At 40.0% G+C, this 23,953-nt stretch overlaps 1 protein-coding gene across 2 annotated transcripts in view; it reads right to left on the bottom strand.

The window, feature by feature from the left end:
• Nucleotides 1–1,809: 1,809 nt before the first annotated feature.
• The window catches only part of RFWD3 (ring finger and WD repeat domain 3), a 49,516-nt gene continuing 27,372 nt past the window's right edge, over nt 1,810–23,953 (bottom strand). The window contains exons 5-14 of one of the 2 annotated variants that reach the window (XM_037816202.1): nt 23,627–23,821; nt 23,430–23,521; nt 19,867–19,981; nt 19,115–19,343; nt 10,190–10,340; nt 8,871–9,047; nt 7,611–7,825; nt 6,153–6,364; nt 4,476–4,553; nt 1,810–2,961 (exon numbers count right to left, since the gene is read on the bottom strand). In XM_037816202.1, the coding sequence (XP_037672130.1) occupies nt 2,956–2,961; nt 4,476–4,553; nt 6,153–6,364; nt 7,611–7,825; nt 8,871–9,047; nt 10,190–10,340; nt 19,115–19,343; nt 19,867–19,981; nt 23,430–23,521; nt 23,627–23,821 (1,470 nt within the window). In that variant the 3' untranslated portion in view covers nt 1,810–2,955. Of the gene's footprint in view, nt 4,554–6,152; nt 6,365–7,610; nt 7,826–8,870; nt 9,048–10,189; nt 10,341–19,114; nt 19,344–19,866; nt 19,982–23,429; nt 23,522–23,626; nt 23,822–23,953 lie in introns of both variants that reach the window. The other variant, XM_037816201.1, reaches the window with a different exon arrangement.

Raw genomic sequence — 23,953 nt, forward strand, 5'->3', positions numbered from 1 at the left:
AAATCTCCAGGTCTTTTCTATTCATGTATCTGTTAAGTCATGTCCTGAACATTCTTTGTTTCTCCCTCAATGTGCAACATTTCCTCTATGCAAAGTCAGCACTATATTTCTAGTTTGGGCCTTTAAGTGAGCTCTTTTACTTGGTGTTCATAATTGGATAAATTTAGTATCACTCTATAGGGGCATGTGAAGGTTCATGGCACTCCTCCTCAAATTACATCTCAATGGCAGGCTCTTTCTCCAGCCATCCCTCCATCCTGCTTTCTTGAGCAAGCCAGAGCAACTCCTCTACTTTTTCCCCCTCTTCAAATGTCCTTTGTGATGGGCACTGAACTAGGTGGTTCTAGCCAGTTGTCATAGACTCTTCTTTCTCCACTGGAAAGTGGTGTTCCCGGCCTCAGTACCCCGAAACCAAGACAAATCAGGGTATTTGAAGAAGTATAAAGTGTCACAATAATGTACATGATTGTCCGCTTTATTTTTATTCGAAATGCAAGAGTAATATTTTGTGAAGAATCAGCCTAGGCTGTTCAGGAGACAGAACTATTAAAGGAATGAAAAGCTGTCACCCTGGTTCCCAACTTTTACATAGGTGTCAGTAGTGCAAAGTATGGAATGGGAAGTCCAGAGAATGTAAAATTTAATTAAATATCACCTAATTTGTTTATTAGGATTTTTGTCCTGTAAAACACTGTTTAAGAATTAATATAAAGGAAGGGGCTTTGTAAACTATAAAGAAACATCCAAGATTATTACCAAACAGAAGCTGACTGATTAAAAGACAATAACACACAAACATGTACTTTCAGAATTTTACTTATAGCCAATCACCGAGAGGGGAAAGAAGAGGAAAAGTACTCTGAAAGAGAAAACACTGATGTTGCGTCTCATAGTAATTTGAAGTTTACTTGACCCCAGGAAGTTTTCTCTGTCATTTTCTCCACGCACACAAAAGCTCCATGACAACAGCAAGCTTATACCTATGGATTCAGTCCACCTGGAATCTAGTATACTCCATTCGCTGTTCAGTTGAAAATATTTCCAACCTAATCCTAGAACACAATGATATATGACAAGAGAAATTTCCGAACTCAAATGGTACAAAGAAACAGGCAAATGGCTGAAACTGTGCTTCTGGAGCAGGAACCAGGAGCCCACATAAGCCCAATGCTACTGTCCCTCTTAGAAGTGCTGCCAAAGAATACGAGAATAAATTTTTAAAAACTCCTTTCCTCTCTCTTCTTCCCATTTTTCAGTCTTCTGCCAATGCCTCACTTTCAAGGAAACCAAATGGAAGCCAGCAGGTAAGGAAGTCCAGGAAATGTAGTCTGCAGGATCCAGATCTTTGGATCTGGATAGACAAATGACCAGTATAGGGGGATTCATAAAGACAAACACATAGCCTCCCATTAGCAACAGTAAAATAGACTTGGAGGTTATTAGTTAGGGTTCTCTAAGGAAACAGAATTAACAAGAGATATCTACAAATGTAAGATTTATAAAAGTGTCTCATGCAACTGGGTATGCACAAGTCCAAATTCCGTAGGGCAGGCAGCAGACTGGCAACTCTAATGAACTCCTCAGGCAGCAAACTGGAAACTCCGATGAACTCAGGAAACACTTCACTGGTCAGCCAAAGAAGCGAAGGTCCTCTATCTGTCTCGCTTAAAAGTCTTCAACTGATTGGATTAAATCTAGCTGATTGCCTTCTCTCACTGTGGAACACATGCCCTTCATTGATGTACTCAGTCACAGCTGCAGTCAATTGACTGATGATTTAATAAACCAGCTTCTGGTTTATGAACCAGACACAAATGTTCTTGCAGTAACGGTTAGGCCAGTGCTTGCTTGACCAGACACCTGGGCACCATCACCTGGCCAAGTTGACATATTAACCTAACCATCACAGAGGTTAATGCCTCAACTTCCTTTCAGTTTAAATACAATATTTATTTCAGATCTAGGGGCCATTCTGTATAGCTCAGACACAGTACTGCATGAAATGGAGAAATCTACTGGGCTGGGATTTTACCCCCTTTCCAAGAGGTAGATACATTCCTGACTCTGGTGGTCAAATAGACAAGACACCAGGAGCTCTTACACATGGCAAATTCTTTATTTTCATATTAACATTAAAACATAGAACTCACTGTCCTCTTTTCAAAGCAGGTACAAGGATATACACACTGCCAAGATATATGAGTTTACGTAACTCCAAATATATGGAAAATAACCTTAAAAGATAGGAATGAGGAAATATGGTGAAGCAGAGAACCTGATGGTGCAGAGGTGCAGAGGTGCATCTGGGGTTACAGATGCAAGCCTCATCTGCAAGGAGAAAGGTTCCTTGGAGAAATCAGTTACATTATGGTCACATGAATTTGATTCTAAAACATCCAATTTATTGTAGGAATGCAAGGATTGGCAAGACGGGAGTCAACCAAATTCCCTGGTAATATATTCCTTGGTTCCTACACTTAGTGGAATTAATAACCAGTAATTTCAGTGCACTTCACAGCAATCTACTCTGGCTCCACACTCATGGGGCTGCCAAGGGGACAGGAAAGTCAAATCCTAACTGTATTCCAGCTTAAAACAAAGGCAGTCAAGCCTGACCACCTGTATTCTCTCTGTGACAGTCTGCTGAAGTTAGAAGAGTTGTGCTTTTTAATTCAGATTGTGTTCTGTCACCAGTTCCAGGCCTGGGCAATCAATCTGAATCATCAACATATCAGAAAGATGTCTTCTTAGAAAAGGGGGCTTTTCCCCAGGGTCAGAAGCTAGGTTTTTGAAAGATGTCCTCAAATGTGCAAGGGGAGGAGAGCAATTCAAGGAGGCTAGTCCAACACAAAAGCCCACTAAAAGGTACTACTAGAACTTGCAACTCTGGGGAAATTGACCCCAAAATCTCTTGCTGGTGAGAAACATCCTGGAAACAGCTCACGAATCGACAGGTCAGAACTGTTATGTAAGAAAAACAAAGATAACATCTCTTTAACAATTAAAATCACATTGTTCAGCCATCATTTCCCAGGGACAGAAAATTAATCTGCCCACACCTCGAGGCATGTTTTGATGCATGCCTTAGGCAGTCAATCTCTACCACCAAAAGGAAACAAATACAAACTGAGCCCTTTATTGGAGAAAAGCACAGCCCTCAATATTGGACAATCCAGGGTTAGAATGGAGGCTGACAAACATCTCTCCATTGTCCAGAAAGTTCTCCAACTGCTACTATCTTCCTGAGAACAACCACTTTACTTGAAACACTTTTAGAAAAGGTTAAGAAAGGAGGCAAATGAGAGAAACTTGGAAGCAAACATCAGTTTCCCATGGGGAAGGCTTTATCTGGGAATTATGAACACTCTCAAGAACAGCCCCTCACTCCCAGGGACTTGGGCTTTATTCAGATATGAACTCTCTCCAAAAGGAAGAGACAAACCCTTGTCCTGTTCTCAACAGCAGTCTAGGCAGCTTCACTTTTGAAGTCATCTCTCGGTCCCTTTCCCCGTATCTCTGTTACTGGGGCAGAAGACGCATGATGACTCAAGTAATAGCTTTGATATATCACTCACCTTTTCCTAGTGGGAAAGAAAAGAAATGGTCTTCAAAGCATGACTTAAATAAAACCAATCCTGAGATTCTAAGCTATATAGAAAAAATGAATCTTCCCCACTGCTCAAACAACTTGTTTCTTTCCTTAGCTCTCAAAATGTGTTGAACTTAATGCACTCAGTATTAGGATAGGGTTTATGGCTCATGAGGCCCCTCCAGCCATGGACTTGCCAATATCCCAGCACTGCACATCAGGGACATAATGTTGATGCCACAAAGCACACCAGATGTGCTCTACCATACACTTCTGTGGGGATGAGAGAACAAGGTAATAAAAAGTTTTCAGCATTCAAGATCAGAAATAAATCAAACCCTACTCAAGTACCCTCTGTGTTCAACTGAAGTATCTTCATCCACCAAGGAGCAGCAAGAAGATGTTAGTCCTTTGAGACTCAGAATTTCCAAGTAAAATGGCCCAAGTGATAAGACCACTCAGTTGAGGTGTCACATTTCCCAGAAAATGCTTGGTACATACTCCTACGCTAAATGATGGCTGGAAGGAAACTCTAAGGTCCAGCAGAGAAATGATACCACAAACCAACAAGATCCAGGGAAGCTTTTAACCTAAGAAATGACTTGGATGGAATAAGTCACTCTTTCTCTTGATTGACACAGCAGACACAATATGTAGTGTCTGAGGGACCCAGAGTCACAGAATCATACTCATCCAAATGAACCATGATCCCAAAAGTTCTAGGCCACAGATGATAAGGAGGGATCTTGCCCAGAGCTGCTAGTGCCAGCAAAATGTTTAACTTAACCAGCAGCATGTCTGATAGGCTTCAAGATGATGGTCACTCCCACCTATGGATATGGACCATCTTTTCTGTTAAGGTAGCCAAGTAGCTGTGATGGTTCACCTCAAATGGGCAGATGTCCAAGACAGGCTGATTGGTCTGCAGTTTCTGCAGCAAGGAGCCACTCCCAGCATCCCATAGCTAAAAACGACAAGCAGAGATAAAGGTTAGGGGTCATTCAATTAAACTGCAAGACTTGCTTTATCATTAGACAACTCTGACTGAGTTGCACAGAGAGCACTGCCTGGGGAGCAAAGTAGGCTGGCCCTAACTTTCACAAGGTAGTCTGTGCACCTGACATAGTTCGTATGTGGCCTCACGTGCTGAAACCAGTGAGTAGACTACCTGTAAATGGATGTGAAAACCAAACCTACCATTCATTCCTTCAACCTACGTGCTAGGTACTCTCTTAGGTGCCGAGAACAGAAGCGTCAATGAGATGAAGCCCTGTTCCTGTCCTCATGGCACCTACCTTCTCAATGGTGCTTTTCTCCCTTTTTTAAAAATGTTTTACTATGAAAAATGTCTCAAAAGTAGACAGAATAGAACAATGAACCAGCATTTACTTATCACCCAGATTCAACAATTAAGCTTTTACCACATATGCTTCATCTATCCTATTTTTTTCTTTGCTGACTCCTACATAGTTAAGTATGCACCACTAAAAAAAAGACATTTTCTTATACCTCAATGTCATCATGCCCAACAAAATGAACAATAATTCCATAGTACATAATCAAACTTTTCTGATAGTCTCCTTTTACATTTGTTTTGTTCAAATCAGGATCTAAGCATGTCCCACATTATATTTGGTGGTTATAAATCTCAGTAAGTCTCTTTTAATCCAGAGCAGAACCGACACCCCCCATTTTTGTTCTTCTGTCAATGACTTGTTGTGAAAGCTTGGTAAGTTGAACCACAGAACTCCCACTTTCTGGATTTTGCTTTCTGTGCTGTCATTTAACTTATTCCTGTATCCCCTGCAATTCCAGTAAATGAAAGTTAGCACCAGACTATAGAGAGGTGCTGTTCAGTATCATGGACACTAGCCAAATGTGGCTATTCATATTATATAAAAATAAAAAATAACTTCTTCAGTTACACTAACATTACAAGTGCTCATGTGGTTACTACAACTGTTGGAAAGAGTTGCTTTAAGACCTGATTAGATTCAGGTTCAAAGACCTCTCACAGGAGGCGCTGTGTGCTTCATATTGCATTACATGAAAAAGGCTTACCATCTCTGGTTACCTACTTACAGTGAGGCTAAGATTGATCAACGGGTTCAGGAGGTAAAAGGCTAATTCCTCCACTGCAAAATTCCCCACTAACCTTTCATCTGTTATTTTCATCCTGAATCGATGAAGCTGATGTCTAAACCAATTATTTTATATGGGTTTCAAAAGTACTTTCTTTTTTTTTTTTTTAAAGAAAAAAAGAAAGTGGCCCATGGAACATTATGGCTCACTTAAAAAGAATGAGGTGAATATAGATACTAAAATGGAAAGATGCCCAAGACATCTTAAATGGGGAAAAAAGCAATTATAGAGCCATATATAAAGTATGACTTGTGTAAAAAATAAACCACACCACCACACATATGCAGGCAAGTGGGATTACACAGCAACAGAATTTTGACTTTTTTCCTTACAAACTTCTGCATAAAAGTGTTCAAGTTTTCCCCTACCAACATTCTACACAGAACTATTTTTATATGAATTAAAAAAATAACAGGCTCACCAAGGCAGAATTTGATGCTTCATCCCCAGCACACACCAGGATATTGCCATCATTCTCTGGGCTTTGGAAAATGGCACTTTTGGTCAGTAGTTTGCAAGTGGGTCCCCCAAGGAATGTTTGTACAGGACGGCAGTAACAGACTGGCTCTCCAGCACCATCCAGTTTGTAGGACATCTCCATCAGCACACTTCGTAAAGTGTTGTGGTTTTTATCTATGGGACAGAGAAAACAGGGGTTGCCCCATGGGAATGATACAAAAGAAATTAACCTCATACTCTTACAACCTAGTTGGGTGCAAAAGCCACACTATAATTAAACCATCAAGAATAGCTACAAAGCAAATATACTAACAAGAATGAAATAACACAACACAAATGAAATTCAGAAGCCCTAGGCTAGGATAAGCAAGTCATCTACAATAGGTTTTGCCTGTGAGGAAAACAATTCTGAGAATGAGCTACCTTTTTAGTAAAATAACTATTCTGCCAGGTCTCTGCTTGGGGGATTTATCTCTCTTAAGACTTCTTCTGACTAAAAGAGTTTTTTCTTCCCCCAGTAATAAATCGCACATTTTTATAAAGTATAAGCATGCTCTCACAGAAGCAGAAACATATACCTCAGGTTTTGGTGGGAGGTAAACAAAAGCTGGAGGACAAAATGGGACTCCACCCCAAGCATTCCACACAAGTCACAGCAATCATAGCCTTGTAGCTAGAGGACTGTGGGATGACTAAGAACCAGTAGGGTCACAAGTGTCTGCTGAGACAGCTTCCCGGCTCTAACAAAACTTGAAGATTTATCCACAAGCAGAAGTATGGGCAATTTAATGACTATCTTTGACCAAACATTTGCCAGACCATCAGCATAGTTCATTAGAAATTTAAATACATGCCTTTCGGGCTAAAGAGAACCCATGAGTTTAAGCATGGTCAGCTGTAAGGAGTACCAGCTTGGTTCTGGAGGCAGTGAAGTACAGCTGGGTAGGCCCACACATGGGCAATGGCTGCCCATCTCCTCTCTATTTACCTTTGTTGGCCCCAAATATGTAGAAGCAACTAACACCCTACCCTGAGCCCTACTGGGCTGCCTGCATCTCAGCCTTTCTTTAAGATGATGTGAAGGGAAGGTAGAAGACACAAATCTGGTTTGAGAGCCATGCAACTTTGGTCTCCTGATTCCATTCATTGTTTTAAACTGTAGGGGCTCCTAAACTGGTTAATTCGTTTCCAGAGAGGATCTAGCAAGATTTATCTCAGTTCACACAGGTGAGAACCCGAGAAGCAGGCTCATATAGGAATTCGGAGTCACTACTCTCATTAGAAGTAGCAAGAGCTACAACATAACCAGAGGGCTTACTGAAGGACTTACAGTGCCATCAGAAGCTCTCCTTCCCTCCCATCTGCCAATCTGCTCCAAAACAAGCCACAAGAAGCCCCGCTAGGACACCCTGACACTTACCAGGCCTGTAAGTCACAAGACAGTGCCGGGTGCTGCTCTCCGTCTGAAAGTCTGTGCAGCCCCCTGGCTCCAAGGGAAGCATATGAGGCCAATGAGAAAAGCCCATTTTCAATTCCCAGAAGGAAGCATTTTCCAAGGTTCCAGCCAGCACCCCACCATATGGAAATGCAGCAGAGGCTGCTCTGGGAATGTACGAAAGGGATACCAGTGGGCACCTAAGGGGAAAGAGAGAGAACCATGCCTAACATTTTGATACTTGGACTGCTCCAGAACCCATTACCCACCACCCAAAGCTCTTGAGTATTCTCCTACCTCTACAGAAGAGGTTAAAATCTTTCTGAGGGTCACTACCCTCTGCATCTGACAAAACTACCAACCCTCTCTGTAGAAACACAAGGGCATAGGCACAATATTCTGCATCCAATTTTCATCACGCTAAAAGCAATGAAAAAGTAAGAGTAGGAAATTTAATAGACATAAGAAAACCCTAAAGTGTTAAGCCTAGGTTTCAGTAAATAATTATTACTATAATTATATCTTTTTTAAAATACATATCCACATTGGAAATGGAAAATTCTCTCCAAAGTTCCTTATCATTTTGGCCCACGTCACAGACCCCACTCACCTTTTGAGAACTTTAAGTCCTGAGGAAAGTATTATGCCCAAATGGTACTCAACACATTCTGAGGAGCCACAGTGGTGCTGGTTGCACCCATCCTTTACAAACCTCCCAACCCCACAATGGGATTGGGAGTAATATGGTATCCTCAGACCAAGCTAGTTAAGCTCTGGATTAGAGAAGTTTTGGAAACAACTTTTATTGGTCTACCCTTTACTGATTTCATACTGTGTGCTAGACATGTGGCTATTAAAGCAAGTCCATGCATGTGGTTCTGTTAACTGCATTTTCTAGATGAGGCTCACAAAAAGCCAAGAAACATGACTAAGGACACAGAGTTTATAAAAATAGTAGAGCTGGGTTTTAAACACAGAACTGACTCCATTTTGCCATACTGGGTGATGAGTGACTCTATGAGCTTGGCTGTACTTAGTAGCAGAGCTTTCCACCAAGTGAAATATCATAAACACAAGCTCTAAGAATCTATTGATTCTGAAGTGTGACTAGGTCTGCCAATCTCAGAGCACTGCCCCTCTGTGAGCATTTCTGACCAATCATGGAAGACTCTGCACAGAGGACAAATATAGTAACAAGTCCAAGAGAAAACTGCTACCCACAGGAAAAAATCAGTGGCTCCCTACCTGGCTTTCTGAGGTACTAACTCCTGGATATGACAGCTTGTGTTTCGCAGGTCATGCACCAGAATCGACCCATTGACTAGTCCAGCATAGAAGTAATTACTTTCATCAAGACACCAGCAGCAGCTCCACACAGGGCGTCCAGCATTATAAGTATGGACCACAGTATTTGTTTCCAGGCTGTGGAGTTATAAGAGACTTTTATAACTCTGTAGTAAGAAAATATCTATACGATAAAGATGAAAAGACTACTGTTTAAATAATCAACAATCCTTACTAAGAACAGTGTCTCCCCCTCCCCCCTTCCGAGGCATACTACTTGGATTCCCAGATAACTCCTTTAATTTCAAAATATTTGCATTTTGAGGGCCACTGATTTTCTTCTTGAGCTGTCTGGAAGTAAAAGGATAAGGTAAGGGGTATATACACAGTGCATTCCCCAACCGACCTCTATTACCTTCTCCACAGTTACCTACTACGTGGGTAATCAAAATTCAGTGTTGAAATTTGGAAAATACATATAAGGAAAAAATATATAAATCAATCACCTAGAGGTAGTTACTAGTAACAATTTGGTATCTAATCTTTTTTCTTCCTATTTTTAAACAATGCTTTGAAAATAAAACATACATACATACAAAACATAATGATAATGTTACATTGAGATGTTGGCCAAAATTAAGCTGAAGTATGCCTGAAAAGTCAAAAGGCTCATCAGGCCTGATAGTGCTATCAGGATTTCCCCAGATTTAGTAGCAGAAATTAGACAGGAAGTCAAGTATCAGACATCTGATCAGAGCTACTTCCTAAAAGATAAAGCATGGTGCACACTCAGAACTAGTTCACGGTACTTGCAGAGCATGTGGAAGATAAAAGGCTGTAACAAACTGAGGCTATGAGACAAATGGTTTGTGAAACCCAAGGACAGTGAGTGCCTGGTAAGCATTTTTGTTAACAGAATTATCCAGGTAACAGACCAGGAATAAGCAATCCCCAGCTGACATGGTGGTTCCAGGGTGTCAGGTACCAAGGCTCCCTCCAGATTGTTATGGTACCACCCCTGTGGTGTTATCCTCTTCTGTACAGTTCAAGTCCTATTTTGGAATATATGTACTGCAAGAAATGGAACCTTATACATACTGTTTTGTAACCTGCTGTGTTCACTTTTAAGAGGATGCAATACATTTTAAACTGAACAGATCTGAATCTCAGAAGAGAATACCTCAGACCAAAAAAAACCAGCTAAGACCATCAGACTGACAGATCCTAACACTGCTCAATACCATGCAGCCTGGTCCCACCGTCCTTCCCAAAGCCCTCACCTGGTTAGTTTAATAGTGTTGTCCAGGGAAGCAGAGAGCAGCAAGCCTTTGGAACGACTGCTAAAAGCCAGTCCACGTATCTGTTTGCTATGCATTGGAATGTACTGACTGCTTTTCATGTTGGCAGTACTCAGCATCCTTACGCCAAAGCCTACCAAAGACAAAAGAGTGTGAAACAGATCACTGAAAGTCAATTTAGGGGACTCAAACTACCTTTTCATGTAGCTCCCTTGTTCATCTTTCTTAGCATCTAAGTCCCTGGGAAATAGATGGCCAAACAAAGAAACTAAAAATTTCCAAGTTATAATTTATTTTAAATTATATATATAACCCTTTTTTATAGACACAGATAACCCTATAGACGGCCCTTTTTAGGTTTTAATGCATTGGAATAGCTAGAAGTAAATACTGAAACTATCAAACTGCAACCCAGTAGACTTGACTCTTGAAGATGACTGTATAGCAATGTAGCTTATAAGAGGTGACAGTGTGATTGTGAAAGCCTTATGGATCACACTCCCCTTGTCCAGTGTATGGATGAATGAGTAGAAAAATGGGGACATAAAACTAAATGAAAAAATAGGGTGCAGGGGGTGTTTTGGGTGTTCTTCATTTTTATTTTTTATTCTCATTTCCACTTTTTCTGGTACAGGAAAATATTCGAAAATAGACTGGCGTGATGAATGCACAACTATATGATAGTACTGTGAACATTTAATTGTACACTTTGGATGATTGTATGGTATGTGAATATACCTCAATAAGATTGAATTAAAAAAAAAAAGTACATTCAAAATGTCTTATCAATAGGTGACTGAATATACAACCCCCCCATATATTGATAATGGCCTACTTCTCAGCAGTTAAAAGGAATGAACTATTGATATATATAACAATATGGATAAATCTCAAAAAAAATATGCTAAGATGCCAGTCCAAAAAAAAGGGGGGGAGGGGGGTAATACTGTGATTCCATTTATTAAAATCCTAGGAAAAAAGGAAACAAACCTATCATCAAAGGAGGCACATCAGTAATTGCCTGGGGATGGAAGACAGTTGTGGGGAGGGACTAAAGGAAGGAATTACAAAAGGGCATGAGAAAACTTCTAGTGTGATAGATATGTTCATTATCTTGATAGTGCTGATTGTTTCAGGGGTGTACACATATGTTAAAACTCATTAATTGCCCATTCGTGTCCCTACTTTCAGATCTTCCAACTATATATCCCATAATGAGGTTGCAGGACCTTATGGCACCCATATACTTAGCTTCTTGGGAATAACCACACTGTCCTCCAGATAGGCACATTTGCACAGTGATGTTTATGGTGGCAGTATTCACGATTTCCAATGGATGGAGGTGGCCAAGGAGTACATTGATGGATGAATGGAATGGTGAACTGTGGTGTATACATACAACAGAATATTGAGCAAGAAGGAATGAAGCTGTGAGACAGGTAACTAGATGAATGGAACTTGAAGACAGCATTTTGAGTGAAGTACACCATAAACAGGAAGATAAACATTATAATGCCTCACTGATATGGACTAACTATAATGTGTAAACTCTGAGACTTGACTCTTAGAGCACAGGTTATCATGGGAATGCTTATTGCCATGGTCCCTATACTGTAAGCTCTTAACAGCAGTCACATCTATTCCTGAGTTGTAATGGTTATCTCTAAATTCTGAGATGCTGAGCTCTTTGGGTATAAACTGGTTGGTCTCTGGAATTTTGGGTATTTCTGTGATACCCGAAACTCAAGAGCTAGAGCTTGGCAGCTATGAATGTCAGTATTACCTCATACCGCAACTGTTAAAAAAGCTGAAAAAGAGTTCATACTTCAGTTAGAGATATGAATGAAGCAGATCTAGTCAGGCCAAAGGGTAAAGGACAATACTGACTATGTTTTAAAACTTCAACTTCTGTGTGAGACCAAAGGAGGAGATGTTTATTTGATGCAGGATCTATATTTTCTGCAGCATACTAATTTAACTTGTATGGTCAGTGTGCCGGTTTGAGTGTATTGTGTACCCCAAATGCCATTATCTTTGTGGTCTTGTGTGGGGCAGACGTTTTGCTGATGGTTGGATTTGCTTGGAGTGTGCCCCACCCAGCTGTGGGTGATGATTTCAATGAGATGTTCCCATGGAGGCGTGGCCCTGCCCATTCGGGGTGGGCCTTGATCAGTGGAGCTATATAAATGAGCTGACTCAGAGAGAGGGAACTGAGGGAGTGCAGCTGAGAGTGATGTTTTGAAGAGGAGCAAGCTTGCTAGAGAGGAACGTCCTGGGAGAAAGCCGTTTTGAGGCCGGAGCTTTGGAGCAGACGCCAGCTGCCTTCCTAGCTAACAGAGGTTTTCCAGATGCCATTGGCTATTCTCCGGTGAAGGTACCCGATTGCTGAGGTGTTACCTTGGATGCTTTGTGGCCTTAAGACTGCAACTGTGTAGCGAAATAAACCCCCTTTTTATAAAAGCCAACCCATCTCTGGTGTTTTGCATTCTGCAGCATTAGCAAACCAGGACAGTTTATTCAAACACCATAATTACATGGAACTTTGAATAGGAAATGAGATCTGTTAGGTTTGTACAGTTCAGTGTGAAATTCTGATAGCACCCAAAGTAATATGGGCAGAGAACGAGGATATATTTGCAGGGACCCCTAGGGAACTGGGGAAGAATGCGGAAATGTTGGACTTCTCCTCCTGGGTTATTACTGGTGTTCTCACAAACACTGAGGATTGACAGTTTGGTAGGATGAGCCCTCGATCTTGGGGCATGCCCTTGTGAAGCTTGTTGCTGCAAAGGAGAGGCTGAGCCTACCAATAATTGTACCTAAGTCTCCCCCAGAAAACCTCTGTTGATTTCATGTGGCCCCCCCACCCCCTTTCTCTAAGCCCATGTGGCAGGTGCCCTCCCTGCTACATGGGACTTGGCTCCCAGGGGTATAAATCTCCCTGGCAATGTGGGACATGACTCCTGGGGAGGAGCCAGGAATGGCATTGCGGGATTGAGAAAATCTTCTTGACCAAAATGGGGAAGTGAAATGAAACAAAGTAAAGTTTCAGTGGCTGAGAGATTTCAAATGGAGTTGAGAGGTCACTGGAGCACATTCTTATGTGCTATATAGATATCCCTTTTCATTTTTAGTGTACTGGAATGGCTAGAAGGAAATACCTAAAACTGTCGAACTGCAACCTAGTAGCCTTGATTCTTGAAGATGACTGCATAACTACGTAGCTTATATGGTGTGACTGTGTGATTGTGAAAACCCTGTGGCTCACACTCCCTTTGTCCAGTGTATGGACAGATGAGTAGAAAAATGGGAACAAAAACTAAATGAAAAATAGGGTGGGATGGGGGGATGGAACGTTTTGGGTATTCTTTTTACCTTTATTTTTACTTTTTTGGGAGTAAGGAAAATGTTCAAAAGTTGATTTTGGTGATGAATGAATGCCATATGATGGTACTGTGAACAGCTGACTGTACACTGTGGATGACTGTAGGGTATGTGAATATATCTTAATAAAACTGTATTAAAAAAACACCATCAATTGTGTATTTTAAATATGTGCAATGTGTTATACCTCCATAAAGCCATTAAAAAACGGAAAAAGCAAGACAGAGTGAGCAAGAGAGCACACACACACACACATTCCACCCAAACCACAGGCACTCCAGATGCTGAAGAACAGTGTACAATAGAGTAGAGATAAGTAATTGTTCTCTTAGGTAGTCATGATTTGCTATATCTGTCCAAAATGGAATGAAACAGATGACATTTCAAATATCGCAATCAATGCATAATATTCCTGGAAGGGGGAAAACAACAAAAACTTGTCTTTTTTAAATTTGTTACTCTGTTCTCTTAATGATAGATTTATTTTTACTATGTATGTATATTTATCTGAGTTATACAAAAACAGAATTTGTCAAATCCAAGATTCGAGGTAGCCTTGAATCATACTTCTGCTTCTACAGGGAACTAAGTGGGAGACAGTTTATGACATTTTCTCCTGAAACAGAATTAGGAGAGACAAAGATACAGAGAGACTACAAACTTTAAAGCTACAGGGGAACATGAATACCTGCCTAGTTAATCAAGGGCAATGAGGACAAATCAGCACCAGCCAGCTATCAAGCAAGCTAGCTGAGTAGACTAGAATAGATACATTAAGAGAAAAGGAACAGGGGTGACATCATCAACATGGGGATGTAAAAAGCTACTGAAAACTTCTCTCCAGAGATTCAATGAAAGAAAGGACAATGCTGAATAGTTTGAAACACGGAGGAGGATATAGACTGGAGAAGGACCCTGCAAATGCTAAATTGAAGAAAGAAAAAAATATCAGGTAGGAATCTTCTGTCCCAGACCAGCTGGTCACCACCCCTCCCCCTCACTCGGTCTCAGTGTGGGAAAGGCACAGAATCAGCAGACGGAAAACCTCCCACCATGGACACAGACTATAAAATCTCACAGCAGTGAGACATACCCTGACCATCAGAAGACCCAGGGGACAGGCGAGGACATTTCAAGGTCCAGGTCAGTGAGGGACACAGAAACTGGGAAAACATGGCCAGAGACTGTGAAAACATGGACAGAAACTGTGTTTCCAGCCATGGGTCTGAAAGCCCTTCCCCCACCCTTGAGGGAAGCAGCAGCTGGTAGCCATTTCCTTGCCTTGGGGATGGCTGGAGTACTGGGTCAGCTGAGGGAGTACTTTGCCATAGGTGGAGCCCCCATATTGAGCAAGATTTTGTCCGGCAGTTTCGGCTCACCAGGGTAGACGCAGCCCGTGTTCGGAGGCAAAGCAGCTTCTGAGGACGATTAAGTTACTGAACAGCGCCATCTGCTGGACAGTCCGAAGATACAAGGAAATCAAAACACTTAAAAAGATGCTACAGACCATTTCTTAGGACCACAACTCGTCTACACGCCCTGTACGGAAAGCTGGCCCTGATTTGGCTGAGAAACATAGAAGACCCAACTGTTAAAGCAGGGCTCTAAAATAAACCCAACCCCGGTGGCCAGCAGAAAACACAGCACCACTGGAAGCTAGCAGATTTGTATTACCACACACAGTGAACTTGCTGGGGTGCCCAGAGCCTATCTCCCATCCCTGTGGCAGACCACAGTGGGTGCCTGATTTTGGGGGGAAAACTGGGGGCAGAGCCAATCTGACAACTGGTCAGTGAGAGAAACAAAGAAAAGAGAGATGAATAACAACCAACAAGAAAACCCTAGGCAAAAGAGAGAAACCAACCTCCGGAACAAACTAATAAAAGAAAATCAGGTGCCTATGTAACAAAAAATCACGAGCCACACCAGGAAACACAACGATATGCCCTGGTCAAAGGAACAGACTAACACCTCAACTGAGATTCGGGAGTTGAAACAAATAATTAAAGATGTTCAAACAAATCTTCTAAATCAAATCAACAAGTTGAAAGAAAATATGACAAAAGATGACGGATATAAAGAAGACACTGGGTGGCAGGGCGGGGCAAGACGGCAGAGTGGTGAGGTGTGGAATTTAGTTACTCCTCCAGGGCAGCTGGTAAATAACCAGGAACTTAATGGGAGCAGTGGTTTGGGGGATTTCTGTGACTGGCATGCATTGTACACCAGCATGGAATGGGTGGAATGGCTGAGATCACAGCCAGGAACTATAAGTTTCCCTGGCCAGGGGGCTGGCGCCCCTCCTCCACGGGCACGACAGACTCTCTTGGAGCTGGTTCCCCAAGGGAAAAAGAAATAATCTGTGCTGGGAGCAAGGAGGGGGGGCTCAACCAGTTCCCAATTGCAGAATTAACAAATTTGGACTGCCGAATAAAAGCTCCAAGCACAGATAAACCAAGAGCAAGCACGAAGGGAAATGGGAGGAGTCTGGCAGAGAGGAGGTGGGGCTGACAACAACAAAATACCACAGACCTTTGGAGTTAGAGGTTTTCAGAATACTGGAAAAGGATGGGCTCCAAGAAAAGAGGGCACAGAGAAATGGGTACCAACTCCAGCTCTTACTTCCAAACCTGGGGAGCTGGGGTCTGGATCCGAAAAGCGTTTTTTTTTCTTCTTTTCTTTTCTTTCTCTCTGACTATTTTTTTACTTTTCAATAGCCCATCAGAGCTCCTGCTTCAGCACTGCCCTAGGCAAGGGAAATATTAAAGTTGTCTGAGAGTAACTATTTAGGTGAAAGAGATAATAGCCTAAAGGGGGTATTCTCAAATAGTCTATAGTAGAACTGACAAATCTTGGGGGCTGGGGAAAGGCCTTGAAAAGAGATTTCTTTTTCTTTTTAAATAACTATTCTAAGTAGCTCATTACAGAAAGCCTCAGATATCTGCAATTGGCAGCTGGACCTAGGCAAGAGCAGAGCTAAGATAGGTCTGAGTGACAAAGAAATAAGTCTAGTGGAGGAGTTAACACCCTAAAGGACATAACTTCCCCAAGACAAGCGGGGCTGGAGCCCAGCTCAAGTGGTGGCCCTTATTCAGAGAACTCAGACCCCAGAAGCGGGATAACAAAAACAACTTGAGTCAGCCACGCCCCTGGCAGAGACGGCCTACGGAGAATTAAAGGCCATACCTCTTTACCCTGGTGGGGAGCTGCAGGCTGACAAGCCCCACCTGCTGGATAGGATAGGAAAAGCACAGAGTCTAGAGGCTTTGCAGGCGGTCTGATAACCTGCAGGGTCTCATTCTCAAGGAAACTTGATACTGAATACAAAGTCCTCCTGAGACTTGGGCCTGTCTGGTCTGGGAAAATCTGATTGGGGTCGATCATATCTGGGGAGACCCTCTCACAAAAACTGTTACATAGAGGCAGGACAAGAACCAGAAAAACAAGAGCTGAAAAATTTGGATCAATTAAAAACAGAAACTATGTTAGAGGTCTAGAATAAGTTGAACTGAACACCAAAGAACAGACAGAGGACAAAGCCAACCAACAAGAAAACTCTACATAAATGAGTGAAAACAAGCCCCAGAATAAACTAATCAAGAAAAATCAGATGCCTAGACAGCTAAAAATAGTAAGCCATACTAGAAAACACGAAAACATGGACCAGCCAAATGAACAAACACTTTAACAGAGATACAGGAATTGAAACTACTAATTAAAGATGTTCAAACTCTCCTAAGTTACATCAACGAGCTGAAGGATATAAAGAAGACACTGACGACCATAAAGAAGAATCCGTAAGCTTGCAAAAAAACAAATGGCAGACCTTATGGGAATGAAAGGCCCAACAGAAGAGATGAAAAACAATTATACAATAGCAGACTCTGAGAGGCAGAAGAAAGGATTACTGAACCAGAGGACAAGACATTTGAAATCCTATATGCAAAGGAGCAGACAGGGACCAAAAGGGGGAAGACGAATGAAACAAAATAAAGTTTCAGTGGCTGAGAGATTTCAAATAGAGTTGAGAGGTCATTCTGGAGGTTATTTTTATGCATTATATAGATATCGTTTTTTAGATTTTAGTGTATTGGAATAGCTAGAAGGAAATACCTGAAACTGCTGAACTGCAACCCAGTAGCCTTGATTCTTGAAGACGACTGTATAATATATAGCTTATACTGTGCAACCATGTGATTGTGAAAACCCTATGGCTCCCACTACCTTTACCCAGTGTATGGACAGATGAATAGAAAAATGAGGGAAAAAAGTAAATGAATAACAGGGAGGGATGGGGATTATGGGATATTTTGGGTGTTCTTTTTTACTTTATTTTTTATTCTTATTCTTTTCTTTTTGTGGTAATAAAAATGTTCAACAATTAATTGTGGTCATGAATGCACAAGTATATAATGGTACTGTGAACTGACTGTACACTTCGGATGACTGTATAGTATGTTAATGTATCTCAATAAAATTGAATTTAAAAAAAGTAGTACAACTAAAATAAAAAGAAAAATTTAAAAAAAAGAAAAAGGGAAAAGGAATAGAATATACCAAATATGGGGAACAATGAAAGGAGAAACTGTATTTTTCCAATTTGTGGGGAAGGTTTTATTTGATGACAAATCTTTTTATTAAAATTTGGATGAGGTATAGGCACATTCTCTATCAACAATCCTGTTTAACTTCCCATCAAGTGGAGCTTCCTCATAGCCTATCAATTCACAGCTAGTATCAGTGAATAGAGAAATAAATGCTATCGAGGGATTCCACTCCGAACCTTATATATAACTAAGTTTTGGGGACATAGTTGTAAAATCTTTGAATGGAATTTGTAGGTGTGGAAAGAGAGGAAATCAGGCTGAAGCAAAGGAACCTGTCAATTGGCAGAAATTACATGCTGAACACAGCAGAAACAAATATTTGCAACATTCAGGAATGATTCAATTGGGTACGTGGGGAGATCTGGTTTTTAAGCTTAAGACAACCTAAAAGTAAACTAAAAACCACAAAGAATGTTAAAAGAAAAAATTAGTATAGTATTAAAATAATCAAAGTACCCCTCTAATTTTTTACTTAATATCTATCAATTTTGTCACTACGGAAAATAAGTATTAAATCTTGTTTCAACTTGAATTAGCCCTTGGTGTAGTATTTCATCAAATTTTTCCAGTCTAGATGAATCTGTAAGTTTATTGGAACATACAGGGAGTAATGCCCTTCTCTTTGGGCTATACAAATAACCCACACTTCCAAGTTCCTCATCTTCTCCCACTTTACTATGGGTATCAATATTTCCACCCTCTTGGTGAATAAATTTACAAAATGAAGTCAACAGACACCAAAGACACCTTTGCAGCAACCTAGGGTATCTGCAACTGGGGAACTGGTGAGGGAAAAGTGATTTGATGGGCTGCCGTCAGTATTCACCCACTACTGAGGCCTGGATCCTTCAAAAATAGAAAGGAGGGAAATGAAGTTGAATAATGAACCTAAAAGCTGAGGTTCTGGACTGTTTACCTGGAATCAAAGAGGCTTGCGGAGAAGGCTGTGACATCACCAGGCAGCTCAGAGCATCACAGTAGGACATGATTCGGCAATTCCCTGTATGAGACACTGTGAAGGACTTCTGGAAATGGTACTTGTGCTGGCCCTGGCTGGAGGGCAGGCAGCCTAGTAAATGTGTCTGGGAGTTCTTCGGTTGCTGCAGAATTTGATCCTGATGCTGCACAATAAGTTTTTGTAATTCCTACAATAAAAAAGATTTCGTAGAAAGAAAAGCTTTTTTTGTTTGATATTTCCATCAAGCAAAATTTCTTGATCTGATCCAAAGAAATTCATTATCCATTATATGAACATATTGAAGTATGAAAATAAATCTTAGAGAACTGCCATAGTTTTCACAGTATTTCGACAAGCAACCGAAATTAAAGGAGCACAGGATCATGTAATATTAGGGTTGAAAAGTCCTTAATGGTTGTTCCGTCTAAAATCCTCATTTTACTGGTAGATCCAGAAGGTGAACTTAAGCAAGTTCAGAATTATCAGCTGCCTATTTAACTTTTTCTAAAATTTAGATTGCAATAAAATTCATCATAAAGTGTGCAAGGTTCTGGCAAAAGCCCTAGTTAGAAGTTAAATAAAGAGTTGACCATGTTAACTTCCTGAAAACCTTAACAAGTTCTATTTGTATCTGAGATGATCCTAAGTAATATTTAGATTTCTTGAATTCCTATTCCAGAAGTTCTTTGGATTAGAAAAGGCAAACTTACATGGACACGACTATGAAGCTTAGTGCACTCATCAGTGAGGACCTGAAGTTGGAGTCGGCACTGTGCAGATTCTAACTCGGCCTGCTTTCTTAGCATCTGCTCCTTCAGCAAGGAACTAGAGGGGGAAAGCAAGCAACAGGTGGGGATTAGGAAGCCTACAAAAGACTTCCCATCAAGATAGCACAGTAAGTTCACACTGCAATACATCTGCTTTGCTTGTAAACTATCAGGATAGGGGATAACATACAAAAAGAAAAAAATCTCTCAAGTCCAGAAACACTACAGAAAGTAGCATGCAAGGCTGAAGTTACCAGCCGACTGGGGTTTGGTGTTAAAGGACGCAGTGACAGCTAAGGGTCTGACTCCTACTGGGGAATGGGTACTAAAATGCTATATGCACAATAAGGGAACAGAGCTAAGTTCACTGTTTAAAGCTCAGGCCAATTAACAACATACCAAAAGGTCAAGGTTATCTGTTGGATTGAATAATAACAGTAACTGAGCTGTCTGCTGTTCATCAGATATTACAAATATCACAAAAAACAAGTTGAAATTAAAAAGATACAAAGGATATACTAGGAAAATGCTAACCCAAAGACAGACCAATTAGAATTAAAGTAAAACTCATGAATAGGCATACAGAGAAACAATAATAAAAGGACACATTCAGCAAAAAGATACATGAAAATCTATATGCATCTAAAAACAGCTTCAGAATATGAAATGCAAAGACAGATTTCCATTCCCATAAGACAGAATAAAGAAATAAAAGATATGAAAACTAGAAAGGAATAAAGCTGCCCATATTTATCTTCATGGAAAGTTTAAAAGAATCCATTCAGCCAAGTTGCTAAAATCAAGAATGAGAAAATAAGATGACTATCATTCCCGGTACACCAGTATCTGATTAGTAAATCTATCACACACAAAAAATACACTCACAACAGCAATTCTTACAACAGCAACTGGGAAAAGTTAAACGATGTGCAAGACCTTTATGAAGAAAAGTACAAAATTATTCAAAGAAAACAGTGAACAAATTGAAGGATATTATATAATTTTCATGACTAAAATTCAACACTCAATTGTGAAGACAACACTTCTCAAGTTACTCTATAAATTTCAATCCAAATCCCAATGGGTTTTCATGGAGCTTAAACTAATTTTAAAATTAATATGGAAGAACAAAGGGCCAAAAACAGCACAGACAATTTTGAAGAACGAGGGAGAATTTATTTTAAATACTAAATTTCTTAAGACAAGAAAAAGCAGAAAACAAGAGGCTGATATATTCGAGTGCATTAAAATTAAAAATTTGTGTTTAACAAAAGATACCATAAACAAGTTAAAGAGACAAGTCACAAACTGGAAGGAGATATATACCAAAACACACAATCAACAACATTAGTATAAAGAAAACATAAAGAACTCCTATAAATCAGTAAAAAATAAACAACTCAATATAAATGAGCAAAGGCTATAAACACAATTCATGGACAAATATGTTCAACCTTACTAGTAATTGAGGAAATGCAAATTAAAGTGAAATACTGCCTCACCCCACGAGACCAGCAATAATTATTAAATCTGATAATACCAAGTAGATAAGGATATGGAAAAAAGAGAAATCTCTTACACTGCTGGTGGCAGGAATATACATGGGATCAGCCACTGGAAAGAGCATCTGACAATATCTAATAAAGATGAAATTATACATACCTTATAATAAAGCAATTCTATTTATAGACCTAAAGAAATTCTTACCCATTTCTCTGTAGCACGGCTTATATTAACAAAAACTGGAAACCTCCTAAATGTCCATCGATACATAAACCAATTCTGATTAATTATAGAACTAAATATTTTATACAGAAATGGAAATGAATGAAGTAGAGCTACATTTATCAATGTGGATATATCCCCCAAATATAATATTAAGCAAAAGTGCAAGCCACAGAAGGAAAATTATAATCCAGCAAAACATTTGCATAAATTTAAATTCTTAAACCGTACTATATATGATTTATGGATACATATATAGCTAGTCAAATATACAGCCATTCTTGGGAATGAGAACACCTAATTTATGAAAGTGATTACATCTGGGGAAAGAAATGGAATTAAAGAAAACTAGTTTATAAGGAAGTATCTCCTGTATCTGTAATGATTTATTTCATTTAAAAAGGTCCAGTTCCTAAAAAAGTTAACCAGAATTATTATATGGCCTAGTAATTCCACTCTTAGGCATGTACCCAAGAGAAATTGAAAACAGAAACAATGTTCACAACGGCATTTTTCACAATAGCCAAAAGGTGGAAACAACTCAAGTGTCCACCAACAGAGGAATGGATAAACAAAATATGGTATATCCATAAAATGGAATATTATTCAGCCATAAAAGGAAGGAAATTCTGATACATCCTCCAACATGAATCCTGAAAACATTATGCTGACTGAAATAAGCTAGACATAAAAGGACAAATATTTTATGATACTACTTATTTTATTAGTTTCTGTATTTATCAGCATGTTGAAAATTTTCACTTTTTCAAAGGAGCCTAAGGATCAATTTTGATTGATTACAGGAATGTCATCAGTGAATTATTTTTTAATATAACTACTCACTGACAATCACATCTATGTATTTCCTTTTCCAACAGTTTCCCTCTCCATTCATCTGCCATTTTAAAATACTACAAATAAGTGTTGGAGTCAAATGAGAAAAAGCAAATAAGCAGAAAATTTAAATCACCTGCAGTGATCCCACTCCTCAATGACTACTTGTAGTGTTTCTTCTTCCAGTTCATACAAACATAATCACACTGTCTATTAATGTGCTTTAACATAACACCATTCTTTTACATCATTAGTTTTAATGAATGCACAGTATTCCATCACATGGATACACCAGTTTACTCAACCAATGAATTTCCTGGCTTGGATTAACAATACTAAATGGAAACTCTCATAAATAAATCTTTGCACAAATCCTTAATAATTTCTTTGGAATAAACACTTATAGTAGAATGACTAGGGCAAAGGATTTAAAAGCTTTTGAAACATACGGCCAAAAGATCTATGTGACGTTGCCTGTGTACATTCTCACCATAACCTGTAAGATGACCCATACAGTGAGTATTTTTACTCTTTCATATTCTTAAAGCATATTTTAGGTAGTGGTATTAGCAACCCTTCATGGACTTTCAAAATCCTGGTAACTTCTTGCATTGCACTGTATGTACAAAGCTTCGCTCTTGAATCTTCTACAGAGTGCTGCTGTGGGGGGTGGGGGTGCAGCTAAGGGATATGAGACGCATACATGCAAAAGATCTGTGCCAGGTCTTTATTTTAAACACTGTATGGAGAGCAAACCATGCAGATCTCCTTCAGAAGATGACCAGAACATGCACTGTAAATCAGTGTGGGACATACTACCAATAATCCCCAGAGATCCCAAATCACGCCTTAGAACCACTCTGTCAGTGATTTCTACCTTTTATTCTCAGGACTGCCTTAAGGAATCAAAAGGGTATCTTCCATTTATATAGACTCTCATCACCTACCTTTTCATGCGTTCCTGTTCACTAGTGTCCAAAGCTTTTAGGGTTCGGGCATAGAGGACAACAATATCACTGTGCTTGGCTTTCTTGTTGCACTAAAGAACCCAAGGGAACACAATTAGTGTGGTTCTAGAAATCCTTCTGCTTCCTGACTTAACATGTTGACTGTTCAATGCACAGTCCTTATCCATGGTCCTTACCTGAGGACATTTTCGTGCCTGTCCTTTGAGCCATTTAGAAATGCATTTATATCCAAAGAGGTGCCCACAGCGTAATGCTGAGAGTCGGTGGTCCCCAACATTGGTCCATTGTTCCAAACATATTGTGCAAGTGTCCCCTTCTTCCTCATCCACAGAAGCAGAAGACAGAAGAGGGTTGGACTTTTGGGGAGACTGCTAGATAGAAACCAGAAAACATTCAAATTAGAGAAAATGCAAAATCAGTCTAGAAGAGGATATGTAACCCTATTAAATTAACAAAAGCACATAAAATAATACAAAGTCAATTGAAAAGCTGCATAAAAACTG

The sequence above is a fragment of the Choloepus didactylus genome, chromosome 22, assembly GCF_015220235.1.
Source record: "Choloepus didactylus isolate mChoDid1 chromosome 22, mChoDid1.pri, whole genome shotgun sequence".
Taxonomy (NCBI): domain Eukaryota; kingdom Metazoa; phylum Chordata; class Mammalia; order Pilosa; family Megalonychidae; genus Choloepus; species Choloepus didactylus.